Raw genomic sequence first — 16,857 nt, 5'->3', positions numbered from 1 at the left:
TTAAAACAGAATTGTGGAAATATGAATTGGGTGCTTGAGGATGTTAGGGAATTATTGTAGATTTTGTAGCTGTGATGACAGTAAATGATTAAGTAGAATAGCATTCTTATTTTTTAAAATACAAGCTGAAGTATTTAAGGGTGAACTTTTAACGATATTTGTAACTTCTAACACCAAGCAAATATGAAAAACATCAATTACTGAAACTAGGCAATGAGTGTTTATGCCAGCTACTGATTTATTGCCTTACTCTTTGATATCAGAGCTGGACTTGTATACATTTCTCCCTTGCCAATAGGTACCACGTAGAGTTTTGTCAGTAGGGGAGAGAGACAGACAGTGCAGGAGGAAGGGGCTTTTTTCACTTCTGTGCACAGTGCTAGGGATGCTCTTGGCCACTGATGGGTAATTTTGTGTGTCAGCTTCGCTGGGCCACAGGATACTAGACATTTAATCAACCTTAGTCTGGGTGTTTCTGTATAGATGTCTTGGATGAGATTGTATTTTTATTAGGGAACTTGGAGTACAGCAGAATGCCCCCCATAATGTGGAATGGCACCATCCAATCAGTAAGGCCTGAAAAGAATGAAAAACTGGCTTTCTCTGAGCATGAGAGGCAGGATTCTCCAGCAGACAGCTCTTGGAGGGAACTGCAGCACCAGCTTTCCTGGGCCTCCAGCCTCCTGGTCCCCACATGGCAGATTTCAGACTTGCCAGCCTCCATGACTGTGAGACCCAGATCCTCACCATACATCTCCTTCTTTGCACACAGATAATCCTACTATCCCCCAGGTTCTGTTTCTCTGGCAAACCCTGAGTGATGCTGACACAAGCTGATGCTCCGGTGAGTTCTGCCAACAGCCTAGTAGGAGACCTACTGCTTACCGTTCCCTGTGTTCTAAGATCTCATCCACCACGTGCAGATCCAGTCTGCCTTAGAGCAACCCAGGGAACTTTGCTGTCGAGGGGGCCAAAGCCGAACTCTCTCCAAGAGACATGACTTGCCACTTTGTGGGAAAAGAAGTCCTTTCCAAGGGTACACTCTCTTAGTCTGAGAGTACTAGTCTTTTATCCCCTAACAGCTAATCCTATCTTCAGTTAAAAATTCTTTATATCAAAATTCAAATTAACAGGGTCCTGACTGGACCTTATTTAGTACAGAAACTACTGTTACATTTCTACTATTTTATGCTTGAAGTTTTCCTTAGGAGTTAAACCACAATTTTGACCATTCATTAAATACATTACATAAAAACCAACTATTTTTCTTTGTCTATTACTTGTAAGGAAGAGTCCAAAATATACAACCACAGTCATGATTATATATTTTTTAATACATTGAGAGATTTATATAAATTATCTACATATTAAAAATACATTACTCCCAGCCATGTTAACTCATGTGTTTCAAGAGAGTACTGGTATTTACACAATGTGACTACTATAATAGAACTTTCACAAGCTATACAATTCAACTTAAACTTTTTGGGAAATGATTTCTAGTACAGATTCATAATTAGCATAGTCCTTCAGTGACTGTACAAGTTCATCCAGTAGATACTCTCCTTGCATAAAAGTTCCAAGATCATAAAGTGACTTGTTTATTCGGTGATCCGTGACCCGATTCTGTGGAAAATTGTATGTTCTTATTTTCTCTGACCTTCCTTTAGTACCAACCTAGATATGTAAAAAAAAAAAGACAGGATGCAGCTAAATTCAGGGCAAATAAACCTACAAATTTAACTGCCTAGAGATTAAGCTCTTGGTTTAGAATGTGAAACACAATGTTAAGAACCAAGTTTTAATCATTTCTGAATCCTCAAATAACATGAGAATGTAACAGAGACAAAAATATAGACTTTAAAGTCAGATCAGTAACTGAATTTTGAATCCTGCCATTTTGATACTTTGACTTCAGGCAGTTTATTTCAATTCGAAACCTTAGTTTCCCCATTTGTAAAATAGACAGATGATACCTTCTATACAGCAATGACGTGTACATGCACCCTCGCACAGGGTTGATAGTCACATGGTGGCTACATATATCCAGTCTCTCTGAATTAATCTGGTCATCATCAGTGATGATGAAGTAATGAACTTTCTGTAATAAGGAGCTAACAGAGGGCCCTGTAATTATAAAATCAAATGCCAAACAAGAAGAAAATAAATTTGGTTTCCCTTCCAACTTTTTTCCATAATTTTCAAAGGATTCAAAATGAACAGGAACACTGTAGATCTTTTAAAAATAACTTTGATGAAAAGTCTGAGAAAAACACCTTTGAATAAGGGAACAGGGCAGAGGTGTAAGATTACCATAAATCAAGCATAACCTTGGGTTGAGCCACTTGTACTCTAATTTTGACCAATACATTGAAATAATTCAGCTGCAGGCCTTCACCACGCCCAAAGCAACTTGGGATCAGAACCGCATCTGTGACCCACACCACAGCTCCCGGCAACGCCAGATCCTTAACCCACTGAGTGAGGCCAGAGATCAAACTGGCCTCCTCATGGACACCAGTTGGGTTCTTAACCTGCTGAGCCACAAAGGACCTCCTAAAAATATTTTAATCCTTTAGAAACATTTTTTAAAATTCAGTTTTACCTGAACCTTTCTAGCATTGTATCGTTTACTCGTTTCTTCTTCTAGATGCAGGCTGTATAGTTTTGCACGTAACTTTTTCATAGCCATCTCTCTATTTTTCAGTTGAGATCTCTCCTGCTGGCATTCGGAAACAACACCTGAATAGTGTTATGAGAATTAAAAAGTTTTAGTAGGAAAAGCTTCATTTATTATCAAGGAATACTCCTTTTCCTTCTCATCCTTTTTCTTCTTCCTTTGTGAAAGGAAAAAATAGTACTCTAATATAAAAAAAGGAAGACTATAAACTTAACAAATAACTTTTACAATTATCAGAAAACTGAAAATTGAGTTATAGCTCAAAATACTTCCATACTAAACAATAAGCATTAATTATTTAATATGGATTATATTCTGCTACCTTCAGATAGCCCCCATAATTTTTTTATCGTAGTAACTACTTATTAGACAAACCAAATTATAAAAACTGATCTTATTACCAGGTTATCATTAATATTTTTGAGGATTTCCACCCACTTTTTTCTATTCCTGTTTATGCCATGTGTTACGTAAGACTTTCTCTTCAAGTTTAACATGAGGATTTCCTCACATTCAAAAAAATAAAAAATAAACCACACACTTCCAAATCAGTAAGAATTATGCCTGAGTTCATTTATTCTTGTATTCTTTCTGGATAACTGAGGTTTGCTGTCCATATGCTCTTTATCACATGTCAATCCCTGCACTAATACCTGAAAAAACACATTTAGTTCTACCTACAGTATTATGAAAGCTTAAGAAATATTTAGATAGCTCCACTGCCTGACTATCTAGAATCAGAACTCCTGGAGACCTATAGGCGGGCTTAGTGGAAAGAAGCCCCTGAATGCAAAACTTTGCATATAAGCATGTTTGTGGGTAGCAGGTCCAAGTGTTCATTTTCTCAAAGGAATCCATTTCCACCTCCCTCCAAAAAAGGCTAAGAACTAGTGATTTAGAACATTCTCTGATAAAGAAGAACCCATGATACTACTTCACTATGAGGATTTTTTAAAATTAATAGTATAGTCACTAACATGGAAATTTCCTGGGCTTAGGTTTCCCCCTGCAACCCCCTTCCTGGCTTTGTAACTATCACGCAGCTTTGGCTAAGGATTCGAAGTAAATCAGGTATTTAATAGCAATTCCCAGTAGTCTATATTCCTCTGATAACTGAGGATCAACTTCAGTGGAAAACTGATCGAGTCATTCAGAATTTCTTTCCTCAGTGTTTTATGTTGAAGATATAAGTACATACCTGTGGGAAGATGAACTATCCGGACGGCGCTGTCTGTGGTGTTTACGTGCTGCCCCCCAGCTCCACTGGCTCGCTTAGTATCAATCCTCAAATCTTTAGGATTAATCACCAGATTAATCTACATGTAAGAGGAAAAGTTGAGATTTTTTAAAAATACATGTTGATCTGTTCAAAGAGAAGGACTATCCATTTATAAATATAAATACATGTGATGTATAGAATTTAAGATTTAGGTTTAGTTTTAGGAAGCCAAATTAGTTGGAAGGATAGCCATTTTTTAAACTCTTCTTATGAAGAGTATCAAAACATAAAAACAAACCCTCCCTAATCCTCAAAAAATGAACTTCTCGTAAATTACCCTCTTCCTACCAACAGCAGAACTCAACTACTAGTAGAAATGTGAATATAATAGCTAAATGAGATTCTGTGGAGTATTTTTAAGTTCAAAAAACTTTAGCAGAAGAAAAAAATGACACTAACCTAAGAACTATGGGAAGAGTTTATTTTGTTTAATTTTAAAGAAGGACTTAAACATATTTAGAGGCAGAGGAGAGACAAATGGAAATAGCCAAGGCCAAGAAATATGGACTCAATTCACAAATACCTGGGTATCTGCCATCAGGATAATGTTCTTTCCTGGGAGTCAACATAAAAAACACTGTAGTGGAGTTCCCGTCGTGGTGCAGTGGTTAACGAATCCGATTAGGAACCATGAGGTTGTGGGTTCGGTCCCTGCCCTTGCTCAGTGGGTTAATGATCCGGCGTTGCCATGAGCTGTGGTGTAGGTTGCAGACGTGGCTCGGATCCCGCGTTGCTGTGGCTCTGGCGTAGGCCGGTGGCTACAGCTCCGATTTGACCCCTAGCCCGGAAACCTCCATATGCCGCGGGAGCGGCCCAAGAAATAGCAAAAAGACCAAAAAAAAAAACCAAAAAAACAAAAAAAAACACTGTACCTAAAAAGCTCTTTCAGGGAGTTCCCATCGTGGCTCGGTGGAAATGAATCTGACTAGTATACATGAGGATAAGTATGGCCTCGCTTAGTGAGTTAAGGATACAGTGTTGCCATGAGCTGTGGTGTAGGTCACAGAGGCAGTTTGGATCTGATGTTGCTGTGGCTGTGGCATAGGCCAGTGGCTCCAACTTCAATTGGACCCCTAGCGTGGAAACCTCCATATGCCATGAGTACAGTTCTAAAAAGAAGAAAAGCTCTTTCATAAAGAACTATGGGCCAGTCTATGACATGCCCACAACCCCCACCCCCCAACCCCAGCAGAAATCCTATCAATCACAGGCTCTCCTGTGTCTTCCTGTATGGCTCCTTAACTGTTGCTTGAAGAATTAAATGAGATGATACATGGACCTCAGTCTCCATCTTTTCCTGAAAAGCCCTCCCATCTCCAAGGTGTTTCTAGGTGTGCCTCCTGCCATTTGTCCTACTTCCTGCCATTTGTCCTACTGTTCTGCTCCTCATCTAGGCTTCACCCAAAAATTAGGTGTCGAGAAAGGAACTCCATTAACTTATTAGAGAATCAAATAGCACTTTGTCCCTAAATTAAAAAACAGAAACATTTAAATTTCTTCTCCCACCATTTATACCTCATTCTAGAAAACAAGTCATATATTTCCCATTGCTTTTCAGTAAAAGGGATATACAACTAAATTACCTTACAAATATTTTATAGACTGGTAATTTATTCTGAAAATAAACTATACTCATTATAAACACTGTAACAATATATTTCAATATGATTCAGTTATAAAGTAACAATTCTATTAAGCAGTTACCCTTTGTTAAAATAGGATTCTTGCTATTAATATTCTGGGAACAAGTCACACAAAGCTAACATCTTTATAAAAGTAATCACTCTGAAACTCCTCTGAATATTGTTTCTCCTGTAAGAGACAATCTCAAGATATGTATCTTAAGCTTAGTGGTGGAGAAAATTTTAAATAGAACAAGATTAGATCATTTCTATACACTTAACTCTTGCCATCTATTGTTAAAAATCATACTTTTTGGACTGTGATAATGTATTGTAAAATCAATTCAAAATAGGTGATGAAGACCAAATAGGAAGAGGAGATACTCAATTCAAAAGGTAAGGGTTACCCTGGGGAAAGGCACGGTGCTGGGCCCAGGCTTCCAAGAAGGCACCGCGATGCCTCACCTCAGTGGGTTGGGGCAGGATTGCAACAGTCATGGTGCTGGTGTGGATGCGGCCTTGCTTCTCCGTCTTTGGCACTCTCTGTACTCTGTGCACACCTCCTTCAAACTTCATGTGCTTATAGGCTTCTGAACCCCCAATGCTGGCAGATGCATGTCTAAGGCCACCTTGCAAACATTGGGAAGAGAGCGTTCTTTTATTATTTATGCCATTTATATAAACATTTAAACAACTGACCATCACTTCTACCATCTTGAAATATACTTAAAAGAGCTACAAAATAACTGGAGCATATTAATTGTAAAAAACATATTGAAAACCTTTTCAAGTTTAGGAAATTTAATGTTTTAATACTTAATGTAGCTATGACTTATAATTATTAAACATAAAGCATTTACAGTGTTAATAAACTGATTCAGTAACACTCCTAAAGGACCACTTTTAAAAGACCATTAATCATTCAATAGTTAGTACTGACTAGCATTTTATAGGCCATTCCAAAACTGGTATATTTGCATTCAACATTATTAATTAAATGATAAGCATAAAACTACTTAATCATGAGTATAAGGTATAACTTACTTCATAAGTAAGCTATAAAGCTTAGTCATGGTCTTTCCAACCCTCTTCTTAGAATATATGTGGATAAATTAAATCTACACTTTTTTCAAAACAAATCAGTTTACTGACCTATTTCACTAGGAAAATATTCCAGGATTTCAAAATGCCATCTTTTAAATGCAGCATACTGCTGATACATATCAAATATCTCTGAAGTAAACAGCATTGCCTCCTGACCCCCAACTCCTGCAGTTACCTCCAGGATCAAGTCATTTTCATCTGCTTCTTCTGAGGGAACCAAAAGTAAGACGATCTGCAAATACAAAAATATCACTCCTCCTATAATTAATACTCAAAACTTCCCCCCCCCACCTCTTTTTTTGTCTTTTTGCCATTTCTTGGGCTGCTCCCGTGGCATATGGAGGTTCCCAGGCTAGGGGTCTAATCAGAGCTGCAGCCACCGGCCCACGCCAGAGCCATAGCAATGCAGGATCCAAGCCGTGTCTGCAACCTACACCACAGCTCACGGCAACGCTGGATTGTCAACCCACTGAGCAAGGGCAGGGACCGAACACGCAACCTCATGGTTCCTAGTCGGATTCGTTAACCACTGTGCCACGACGGGAACTCCTTCTCCCCTATTTTTGACCACCCTTTGGCATATGGAGTTCCCAAGCCAGGGATCAGATCTGAGCCACAGCTGCAACTTAGGGTACAGCTGCGCCTTATGCTGCAGCTGTTGTAGTGCCAGGTTCTTTAACCCACTGTGCCAAGCTGGGGATCAGACCTGCATCCTGGCGCTGCAGAGACACCACTGATCCTATTGCACCACAGCAGGAACTCCAAGATTTAAAACTTGTTGGAAAAAAAGTTCTCAATGACTACATTAGGATTTTAAATATTTAATTTATTTAAAGTTTCCCTAAGGAAATACTTTAATATTGCTGATTACTGTTCAACCATCTTGCCATTTAGAACCATTTAATGCATAATGTCCAAAAAATACTAATTTTATAACTACATGTAATGCTATGAGGTTCAACTAAAACTTAAGAGATTTGTTGGTACTTCTTTTTGGATGTCCACGTATACTTTATATCCATTCTATTCAGTTAATATTTTAGCTTGCTGTGAATAGGACAGTATATTGTTTGTGTATATGTGCTCTATGTTTTGGAAATTTATAGCCTAGTATGGTGGGAAACACACTCAAATTGCATTTGTATTTTTCCCAAGCTTCTTTAATATGGAAGAGAAACGTACAATTCTGGAACTGGAAAGCCCCTTAGAGAAGTTCTGATCCAGTTCCTTCACTTTATAAGTACAAGAAAATGAGATTAAAACAAGTTAAATGACTGGTTAAAGAGCTAAACACTGGTTACTGGCAGAACAGGCACAAGAACTCAGATCCTTCTGCCTGTATCAGTCTTCCTTCTATTATAACAGTATGTTTCACACTTCAGTGTGGCCTAATTAAGGAGATATAGAATACAGACTTTTTAGATGAAGTGAATTAAGAAAGACAAGCTGCCGGAGTTCCCATCGTGGCGCAGTGGTTAACGAATCCAACTAGGAACCATGAGGTTGCAGGTTCATTCCCCGGCCTTGCTCAGTGGGTTAAGGATCCAGTGTTGCCGTGAGCTGTGGTGTAGGTTGCAGACATGGCTCGGATCCTGAGTTGCCGTGGCTGTGGTGTACGCCAGCGGCTACAGCTCCGATTGGACCCCTAGCTTGGGAACCTCCATATGCCACGCATGTGGCCCTAGAAAAGACAAAAAGCCAAAAAAAAAAAAAAAAGACAAGCTGCCAACATTTATTGGTCCTTTAATATCAACAGGCACTCTACCAAGCACTTTACATACTTCAATTCTTAAAATGTCTTGGGCAGGTCCTATTCATAGCTCCACCTTAAGATGTGCAAACTAAGTTTAAGTTTAGTGTGGCTGAGTACTCTAACTGCCTAATTGCCCAATTTCCTTCAACTAGAGAGTAGAAGAGAGTTTGAACCCAAGTCTCCCCTGAGTTGTGAAATATCAAACTCTGTGTTGTCAGGAACTAGACTTGTTTTCCTACTTTTCCATCTGTCTTGTGCCAACAGAACGTGATCATTCAGATCTTGAACTAACACATGATAAAATTTATATCTGTTTGTTACTTACCTGCCAATGAACAGAAACCAGTAATACATAAGGCCTTCTACACAAAGAAATCTGAAAGATGAGTAGAAGGCATGCTACATGAAACTTTGTACTCTGTAGTGGAACTTTTCTTCTCCAGTAGGTAGTGGAGATGTTTACTTTTGGGTAAGTTCTACACTTGGATAAAGAGAGAATCTCTATATTAAGCACCCGCTTCCAGGCTCCTTCCTCACCTTATCCTGTTCATTCACTTCTATCCCAGAGAAAACTGCTTTAAGCCTTTAAGCTCCGCCTTACAGAATTAACAAAGAGTGGATCTACTTTCATTATTCTTCATCTAACTCCATATGTTCTTTTGCAATTCTAGATATAAAGGCAAAACAATGCAATTTTATTCTAAAAATCCTGAGGGCCTACTCTAGGCTGGTACTGTAATAGTTTCGGAGACACAAAAGTAAAGAAATGCTCTTGCTTCTACCTACCATCACTCCAGAACCAATACTCATCTACCCCCACCTCTCTAAAAAAAACAAAAGGGAAAATATAATACAACATTTCACTGCCTTTCTGGCAAATCCTATTAATGTGACATTCATCTTTCTTTCTTCAGAGTTCTGCAATCCTTTTAGTATAATAAAAACAGGGCCACAGGGAGTAAGCCACACCTCGCATGCTTTAAAAACCAGTTTATAGGAGTTCCTGTTGTGGTGCAGCGAAAACAATCCGACTAGGAACCATGAAGTTGTGGGTTTGATCCCTAGCCTTGCTCAGGGGATTAAGGATCCGGTGCTGCCATGAGCTGTGGTGTAGGTTGCAGATGCAGCTCAGATCTGGCGTTGCTGTGGCTATAACATAGGCTGGCAGCTGTAGCTCCAATTAGACCCCCTAGCCTGGGAACCTCCATATGCCACAGTTTGGCCCTAAAAGGACGAAAAAACAAACAAAAAACCAGTTTATAAATATGAGCAAGCTGATTAGTTCTTGACTTGCTTTTATAAACTTCTAATAAAATACATTAGAAGTAAAAGAACAAATGCTTTATGCGTTGCACAATTACCATACCTGATGTTTCAATTGAGCTATTTCTTTTTGACACGAAATTATTTCATTCTCTGCAAGTTTCCTTAAGTCTTCACTTTCATCTAAGAAAAAAGCAGCAGGTTAAGTTTTTCTTAATTATTGTTAATTGCTAACAGAATTCAAGGTAATAGTTTTACTGTTATTGCAGCTGAAGAAAAAAATAACAATTATCTTGTCCTTTTCATAACTGTCATTATTTCAAAGCATTTTATGCATTAGTTTTCAAAAGCATGTAGTTTAATAAAAAAAATGTTTTCCCTGATGACTAAAGTGTAAGTTAAAAAGAATTTCTATAGAAAAATATAAAGCTGTTAAACTTGCAATAATTCTACCTTCACAAAATACCCATATTAACAAATATCCTCTTAGTTTCACAACTTAGACTGTACAGTAACAAATAAATGCACTAGCTAGTGAGAAAGAACAGAAGGTGGAATAGAGGGTATCATCAGACCAGAAAGAACTGAGTTTAAAAGTATGAAGTTACTTTATCAATAAATGCTTCATTAATACATAAGTGTCCACATAAAAATTTAGACCCTGCCTAATATTTACAGAATGTTTACATGAAGTACTCTTCTCTCTGAGACTTTACCCTAATTCTTTTTTCATCTTTAAATTTTCATTTTTACCTTACAAAATATACCTCCTCATTCCTCTATCCTGTGGACATGTAGCCTATAGAAAGGAGAAAAGGGGAAATTAGCTACTGCAACTTGCTGTCTTTGTTGAAAGATCAAACTTGTATCAGTTGGAATGTTTATTCATTTATTTAGAACCAATTATGCTAAGAACTGGAAATCTTTCATGGCAGGACTTTAGATGATTTTAGTTTCTTTGTTTAATTCTAGGGGAGAAAACCTCACAAAAAAAGTAACAACCTAGGAGTTCCTGTTATGTTTCAGCAGGTTAAGGAACCTGACATCTTGTCCCTTGGGGACATTTGTTCAACTTCTGGCCTCACTCAGTGGGTTAAGGATCTAGTGTGTTTGCAAGCCACAGTGCAGGGGTTGGATGTGGCTCAGATCTGGCGGTTGCTGTGGCTGTGGGGAGGGGTCCAATTTGATCCCTAGCCTGGAAACTACCATGTGGCACAGGTGTGGCCCTAAAAAAAAAAAAAGAAACAAGACAACCTAAAACACTGTGTAATTAAATATTAAAACAAGATGTTGAAGTTTTTTTGGGGGGTGGAGCAGAAAGAGGAGAGAATGATTACTAAAAGACAGGTAATAACAGCAAAACTGAGATAAGCAAATATAGGGAGTGTTGGTGGGATGGCAGGACATTATTTTGGCAAGAATTTGGTATGATGTTTGATGAAATGGAAAATAAACTTAATTAGAAAAAAGGAAAAGTGAATTCTAGTCCTAGTCCAACCACTAAGGTTCTCTTAGGGCAACACACTCAACTTCCCTGAGTCTCAGTAACCTCAAGAGTAAAATAAAAGATTTGAGCTGGTCTCTAAGGGGCCTTTCAGTTCTGAAATGCAGTGTTCTTACAAGACTACAGAGATGGGAAATAGAGTGTGGAAGTAACCTAATTTAAATACTATATTTTATTTAATCCACTATCCCCCAAACACTATTTTGACATGCAGTCAATATAAAAATTACAGTGTGTATATATAATTTTTATATTGATTGTATGTTGAAATTGATAGTGTTATATATATATATATATATAGTGGCTTCTATTTGTACTTAAAGCTTAGCTTAAGGAATAAAACTGATTTAATTTTCCCCAAAAGATATTTTTTCAATTTTTTAAAAACACTCTGGGCAGCACTTTCTCTTAAATCACTTAATTTAGACTTTCCTTAAGTCTCCCCTAGAAAACTGCCTTAGCCTTCTGTTTTCTCTGGCATCTTCAGTCTTACTCCAGGTTGTTTCTAAACTTCTACAAATGCAGGTTCCTAAACAACAAATCTATTACTATCATTCACTCCCCAGTCTAAAAACTTCTGCTGGCTTCCTCTTACCAACAGGATAAAATCAAACTTTTTAGAGAGTATGTGAGCCCCCTTAAAAAATGGTCCCAACCTCCCCTTCTTTGGTTAACATTGGAGTTCAGTGATTTGGAGTCCTGAGATTTGGAGTCAGTCCAAGCCAAGCTCCATTCCTTACAAGCTGTGTAACCGAAACTGAGTTAATTTTACTTTTATATTGCAAGTTCCTCTTCTATTTCATGAGGCTAATAGAACCTATTTCATAGGGTTTATTAGGTGAATTAGATGAGTTAATAGATAAACCTAAGCAAAGAATGAAGTATGGTAAAGGATCAATAAAGGTTAAAAATATTACATCATCTAAGGGTGGGCCTTTATCCCTGTACAAAGCTTTCTCAGTAAGTTCTTGCTCTCCTAGGTCTTTATTGATACATGTTCTCACTTATCAGCTGTATTATAATTAATTTTCTTGCCCCCAGGAGATTGTGACCCTCTCTAGAACCTTGCTACCCAGTGCATGGTCCATGGACCAGCAAATAGGCATCTCCAGGAGCTTGTACAGATGCAGAAACATGGCCCCATCTAGATCTGAATGGACACGAATCACTTGGGAAACTCGTTAAAAACCTATGTTTTTAGGTCTCAGATTCTGAGTCTGGGTTTATTTAGCATGCACCTCTCCTGTCACTTGCAGGTAGCCTCTTTACCACAGTTGGAGGTACACTGCTCTCCAGCCCATAACAGGAATAGTGCCTGATTTTGTGTGTGTGTGTGAGCTAATGATCTCCTGCTATTAAATACATAACCAGTAAGAGTCAACTTAAGTTCTGTTAAAGGGCGCAGAGCACTGTGAAGGAAGCACAAAGAGAGGACAGGTTCACAACCCATATAGTGATGCCCTCACCTCTGATGTAAATGAAATAGGGCTGCAACTGAGTAAAGACTTAAAACTCAAAGAGATTGTGGACCCTTGACCAGCGGCTTAGTGGAAAGGGCAAAGAGTCAAGAATCTTTTCTGAATCCCGCTCCCCTAGGCCCAGCCCTTACCGTGCAGCAAGTGCTCGGTCTCCTGCAGCTCCCGCTCCTTCTCTGTCAGAAGCTTGGCCACCGCCACCAGCTCAGGCCCTCTGACCTGCAACGGGGTTTCAGACCCTACCTGGCGCTCGAGGAAGGTCCGCAGGGGTCCGCTGCGGGCGAACAGCTCCTCCAGCGGAAGGCTCCCGCAGCTCATGTGTCGGCGGGCCGGGCCAACAGCCCGGTGGGCCCAAAGGCCCCGAACAGCACTCAAAAGAAGCCGAGACCGCATCCCTAAAGCCGATGGCCGAGGGCGACGATAACCGGAAGTTCCGGACAGAGCAAGTCTCGCGACACCTCGCAGCTTGGAGATAGGGGCGGGACCTAGCCGAGCCCCGCCCAGCACACGCGCTTGTCCGAAGGGACCTCCCGGAAGTCTGGTTAAACTTCCGGGTCAGGCATCGTTAAACGCCGCTTTGTTCCCGGAGGTCGGAACTTGAGGGGGCCTAACAGAAAGTGGTAGGGGCGTGTCCGAGAGACCGTGTGCACCGCCTTTACAAGGCTGGGTCAGACGTTCCTTCTTGAAATGAGCCGGTTCGGAATGTTGGGCTGGAAGGGGAAAGCGATAGATTGCCTTTACGTTTTCTGACGGCGATGGTTTGTTTCCCAAGCACTCAGGAGCTCAAGTATCGCAATGAAGGGCAGTCTAGTGTCCGCTACGGGGGCCGAGGTCAAGGCACGGATACTCTCTCCAGTGCCAGCCTGGACTGTCGTCTCCAAGAGCGAATTGTAGGATGGTCATCAGTGTGTATATGTGTTAACTCCTCTTGCATTTTTCCTGTTCATGTTTTACTTTTCGGCGGTGGCTAAGGCTCGCATTTAACGAAGATGTGGTAAGCGGACTCGAAAGCAAACAGAGTGATTTGCCAAAATCTGCTTTCCTGCCCTTTATCGTCCATTTAATTTACCTACTTTTCAGCGACTTTCTTCCACACACAGTTTTCCGCCCATTCCCACTTATTGCTTGTTACCCAGCTACTTTTTTAAAGAGGTTGAGCCATTCCATGTTCCAACTTAGCACAGCCAAGAAAAATCTTCAGAGCCCCGTCGCCGGTAGCCCAAACTTCTGATAGTGGCTTAGTGCAAGAAATACTGACATTTATTGGTATAATGCTTTCGCATTTTTCAAAAGATCTTTTCATAGCTCATCAGAGGAATATATATGAGAATAAAACAACTAAGACAGGGCTGGGGATGCACGGGCTGAAAGCTCAACCTGAGAACTCTCACTACCTAACTAGCTGAGGAAGGGCTTTCACGTGGTTTTTTAACTGTACAGAGAACTGACCTACTGAAAAATCTTCTAATTTATTATTTTTTAAAAATAGTAAAATACGGAAGCCCTTAACAAAGTTAAGTCATCCAATCAACATTATTGAGGTTAAGTATAAAATTCTTATAAAATGAATTTGTATTGACTCTATTGACTCTATTCATTTCTTTGCTCTACATATAAAGGGAAAGTGAAGTAGAAGAATGAGCTGACTCTCCAGATAGTATAAAGCCAAAATAGGTTTCACTACTTAGAAATTTCAAATTAACTCAAATTTTCTTTCGCTTTGAATGTGTATTAAAGCCACACTACTTTATAAAATTGTTTTGCTTTAAAATGGTGATTGGTACCCAATTTTAAAAATTCTCATCCGAGTATAGAACTGGACTGATTAGGTTGACTGTATCTCTTTTAGGAACAGTTATTTCCCAAGTCTAAACTCAACTTTGAATATTTTTTAAAGCATAGAAATGGTGGGAGCTATTCGAACTCAAATCTCAGCTGAATTCTCAAGTCATTTCAAGAATGTACTTTTATTATTTATAAAAGGTGCAAAGATGTAATATGCAATAAACTTAGAGACCAGCGGAAAGAATCCAGCCAGAAATTATTTTACCTTGGATGTGTGAGCAAGTTAAAAAATACAAGAGTACCCTTACTCCTACTGTATTACACCAATGAAAAAACAGTAACTTTTCTCTAATGATACATTGGTGATCTCTTTATTAATTCAAAACATTTTTAAGAAGTCAGTGTAATGCATGTGCATTTTACAATAATATCTATAGATTTCCACAATATAGTCAAATGAAAACAGCTGTAGTTTGACTTACTTTGAAAACTCAAATAGATATACTTAGTTTGAGATTTTTGAATTTTCTTACATTACTGTCATGCTCAAATTCCATTACAAGTTGAAAATTCTAGCATTTTCAGGAAGTCTGTTAGTGTACATAAGTAAATAATAAAATAGGGGGCATAAAAATCCAAAACAATTTAAGTGGAAGAAAAATAATCTGGATTATCTATTCAACTTGTAAGTACCTACAGATATTCTGGCATTTCAGAATAACCAAAGATGGTGTCTCAAGTTGTATTCATGCATTCAAAAAGTCTCTGTGGTCCACTAATAAATATTGGTGAAGTCCAATATATGGATATAGATTATTAAGTATAGCGAACATGGTAGCAAAAAATTAGACACGTTCAATATGATAAATTTTACAGAACCAAGCACATTGAAATTATTTTTAATATTTAACAACATCCTAAAATCATATACAATAAACATTATTTATGACAAATAGGTTAAAGCAAGAGGGAAAATTCAGGTTTTTTACATTATTCCAGTATTCAGTGTTCATTGTTCAGTGGACGGCAATATAGAAAAGTACTCAGCAAAATGATCATTGATTTAGGTTACCTCTGACCACTAGTACCACTAAAATCTTCACTACACAAGGGGATAGAGGATGAAGATAGTTCCAGGGAAAAAGTTCACTTTCACCTCCATTAAGTGAATATTCAGGCTAACACTATTTTGGAGTTTTATTTTCCCACTTCAACGTTCCAGTTCATTTTATATTTTTTTTCTTCATAGTATTTGTTAGCATTCTTTTAATGGAAACTAATAGCAGTGCTGAGGAATCTGCTCCGAATATTTTTTTCTTTTAGTGTAATGCTCATAAATTTACCTTAATGTAGCCTCTTTAAAAATGTATTACTTTACAGTGGGAAAACCTAACAGACCCTACCTCAGCCAGGTGCTGAAGTTCAGTATCGACAATAAGTCATGATGATGGTATATACCTTTGATACCATGTGATATGAATGGCACCTCTGCGGTCTTCCTTCCAGAAATCAGTAACACCTGTCCAATCATGGGGAAAACCTCAGACACATTCCAGTTGAGGGACATCTTACAAAACAGTAGACCAGTACTACTCAATACTGCCAACATCATCAAACACAAAGGAGCGTTTGAGAAAATGTCACAGCCAAGAGGATGCGTGATGACTAAATGGAATCTGCTATTTTGAACAGAATCCTGGACGGAAAAAAGGCATAAGGTAAAAGCTATGGAACTCAAAAGTCTGGACTTAATAATGCATCAATATTGATTCATTAATCGTGACAACTGTCTCATGGGCGTGTGGTATATAGAATCTATCTGTACTATCTTTATAATTTTTTTCTGTAAATCTAAAACTATTCTAAAAAGGTTTAATGAAAATTTTATGAACACACAGCCACCTTTTATTTTTGTATTTTCATAATAAAATTACTTTAAAAATCTTACTACCTGAATATTAAAAAGAATGCTTTCTATTCCATGCCAGTATCAATGTTTGATACTGACTAGTCTCTTTTAATTTAGTTTTAGCTATTATCCACACATATTTATTTGGCAAATTACCTGATATTTATAGTATTCCTACCTTGAGAATGTTGTTTTATTCCCCTTTGATTTAAATTTACAATGTTATACACACACACACATGCACGTCTATATATATCTGTGTGTGTGATTGAAAGAAGCGTGTTTCTAGTTTGTAGATTCAGTGATGTTGGTGACTGGAAAAGAATGATTTTGAATCACATTATTGTACAAAACAATAACGTATTCATATATTCCTCCACCTTAAAATAAGTTTGGTCGTGTTCTTTTTGGGGGGGGAGGGATGTATAATTAAATCAGATTTTTAAAGTATAGTTTGAAAAGAGAAAAAATGATTAAAATGAC

The 16,857-nt window shown here is 38.3% G+C and overlaps 1 protein-coding gene across 4 annotated transcripts; it reads right to left on the bottom strand.

Moving 5' to 3' along the window:
• Positions 1,314-16,003, bottom strand: MTRF1L (mitochondrial translational release factor 1 like). Of its 4 annotated transcripts, XM_021072417.1 has the most exons (8): positions 12,815-12,946; positions 10,455-10,500; positions 9,805-9,884; positions 6,734-6,917; positions 6,047-6,210; positions 3,879-3,996; positions 2,606-2,742; positions 1,314-1,677 (listed from the first exon to the last, which is right to left on the bottom strand). In XM_021072417.1, the coding sequence occupies exons 4-8, from the start codon at positions 6,828-6,830 to the stop codon at positions 1,477-1,479; spliced, it is 717 nt and encodes a 238-aa protein (XP_020928076.1). In that variant the 5' UTR covers positions 6,831-6,917; positions 9,805-9,884; positions 10,455-10,500; positions 12,815-12,946; the 3' UTR covers positions 1,314-1,476.

This window comes from Sus scrofa, chromosome 1, assembly GCF_000003025.6.
Source record: "Sus scrofa isolate TJ Tabasco breed Duroc chromosome 1, Sscrofa11.1, whole genome shotgun sequence".
Lineage (NCBI taxonomy): Eukaryota > Metazoa > Chordata > Mammalia > Artiodactyla > Suidae > Sus > Sus scrofa.
The sequence above is the reverse complement of the archived record's forward strand: the minus strand, read 5'-3'. Positions and strand labels throughout refer to the sequence as shown.

Excerpts from the sequence above, each read along its gene's own strand:
- MTRF1L (XM_013992473.2), bottom strand. The coding sequence starts at position 13,073 with ATGCGGTCTCGGCTTCTTTTGAGTGCTGTTCGGGGCCTTTGGGCCCAC. Across the intron at positions 3,997-6,046 it reads TCCTGCCCCAACCCACTGAG|ATTAATCTGGTGATTAATCC; the intron begins GTGAGGCATCGC and ends TCTTACATGTAG. Across the intron at positions 2,838-3,878 it reads GATAGTTCATCTTCCCACAG|GAAGAAGAAAAAGGATGAGA; the intron begins GTATGTACTTAT and ends CCTTTCACAAAG.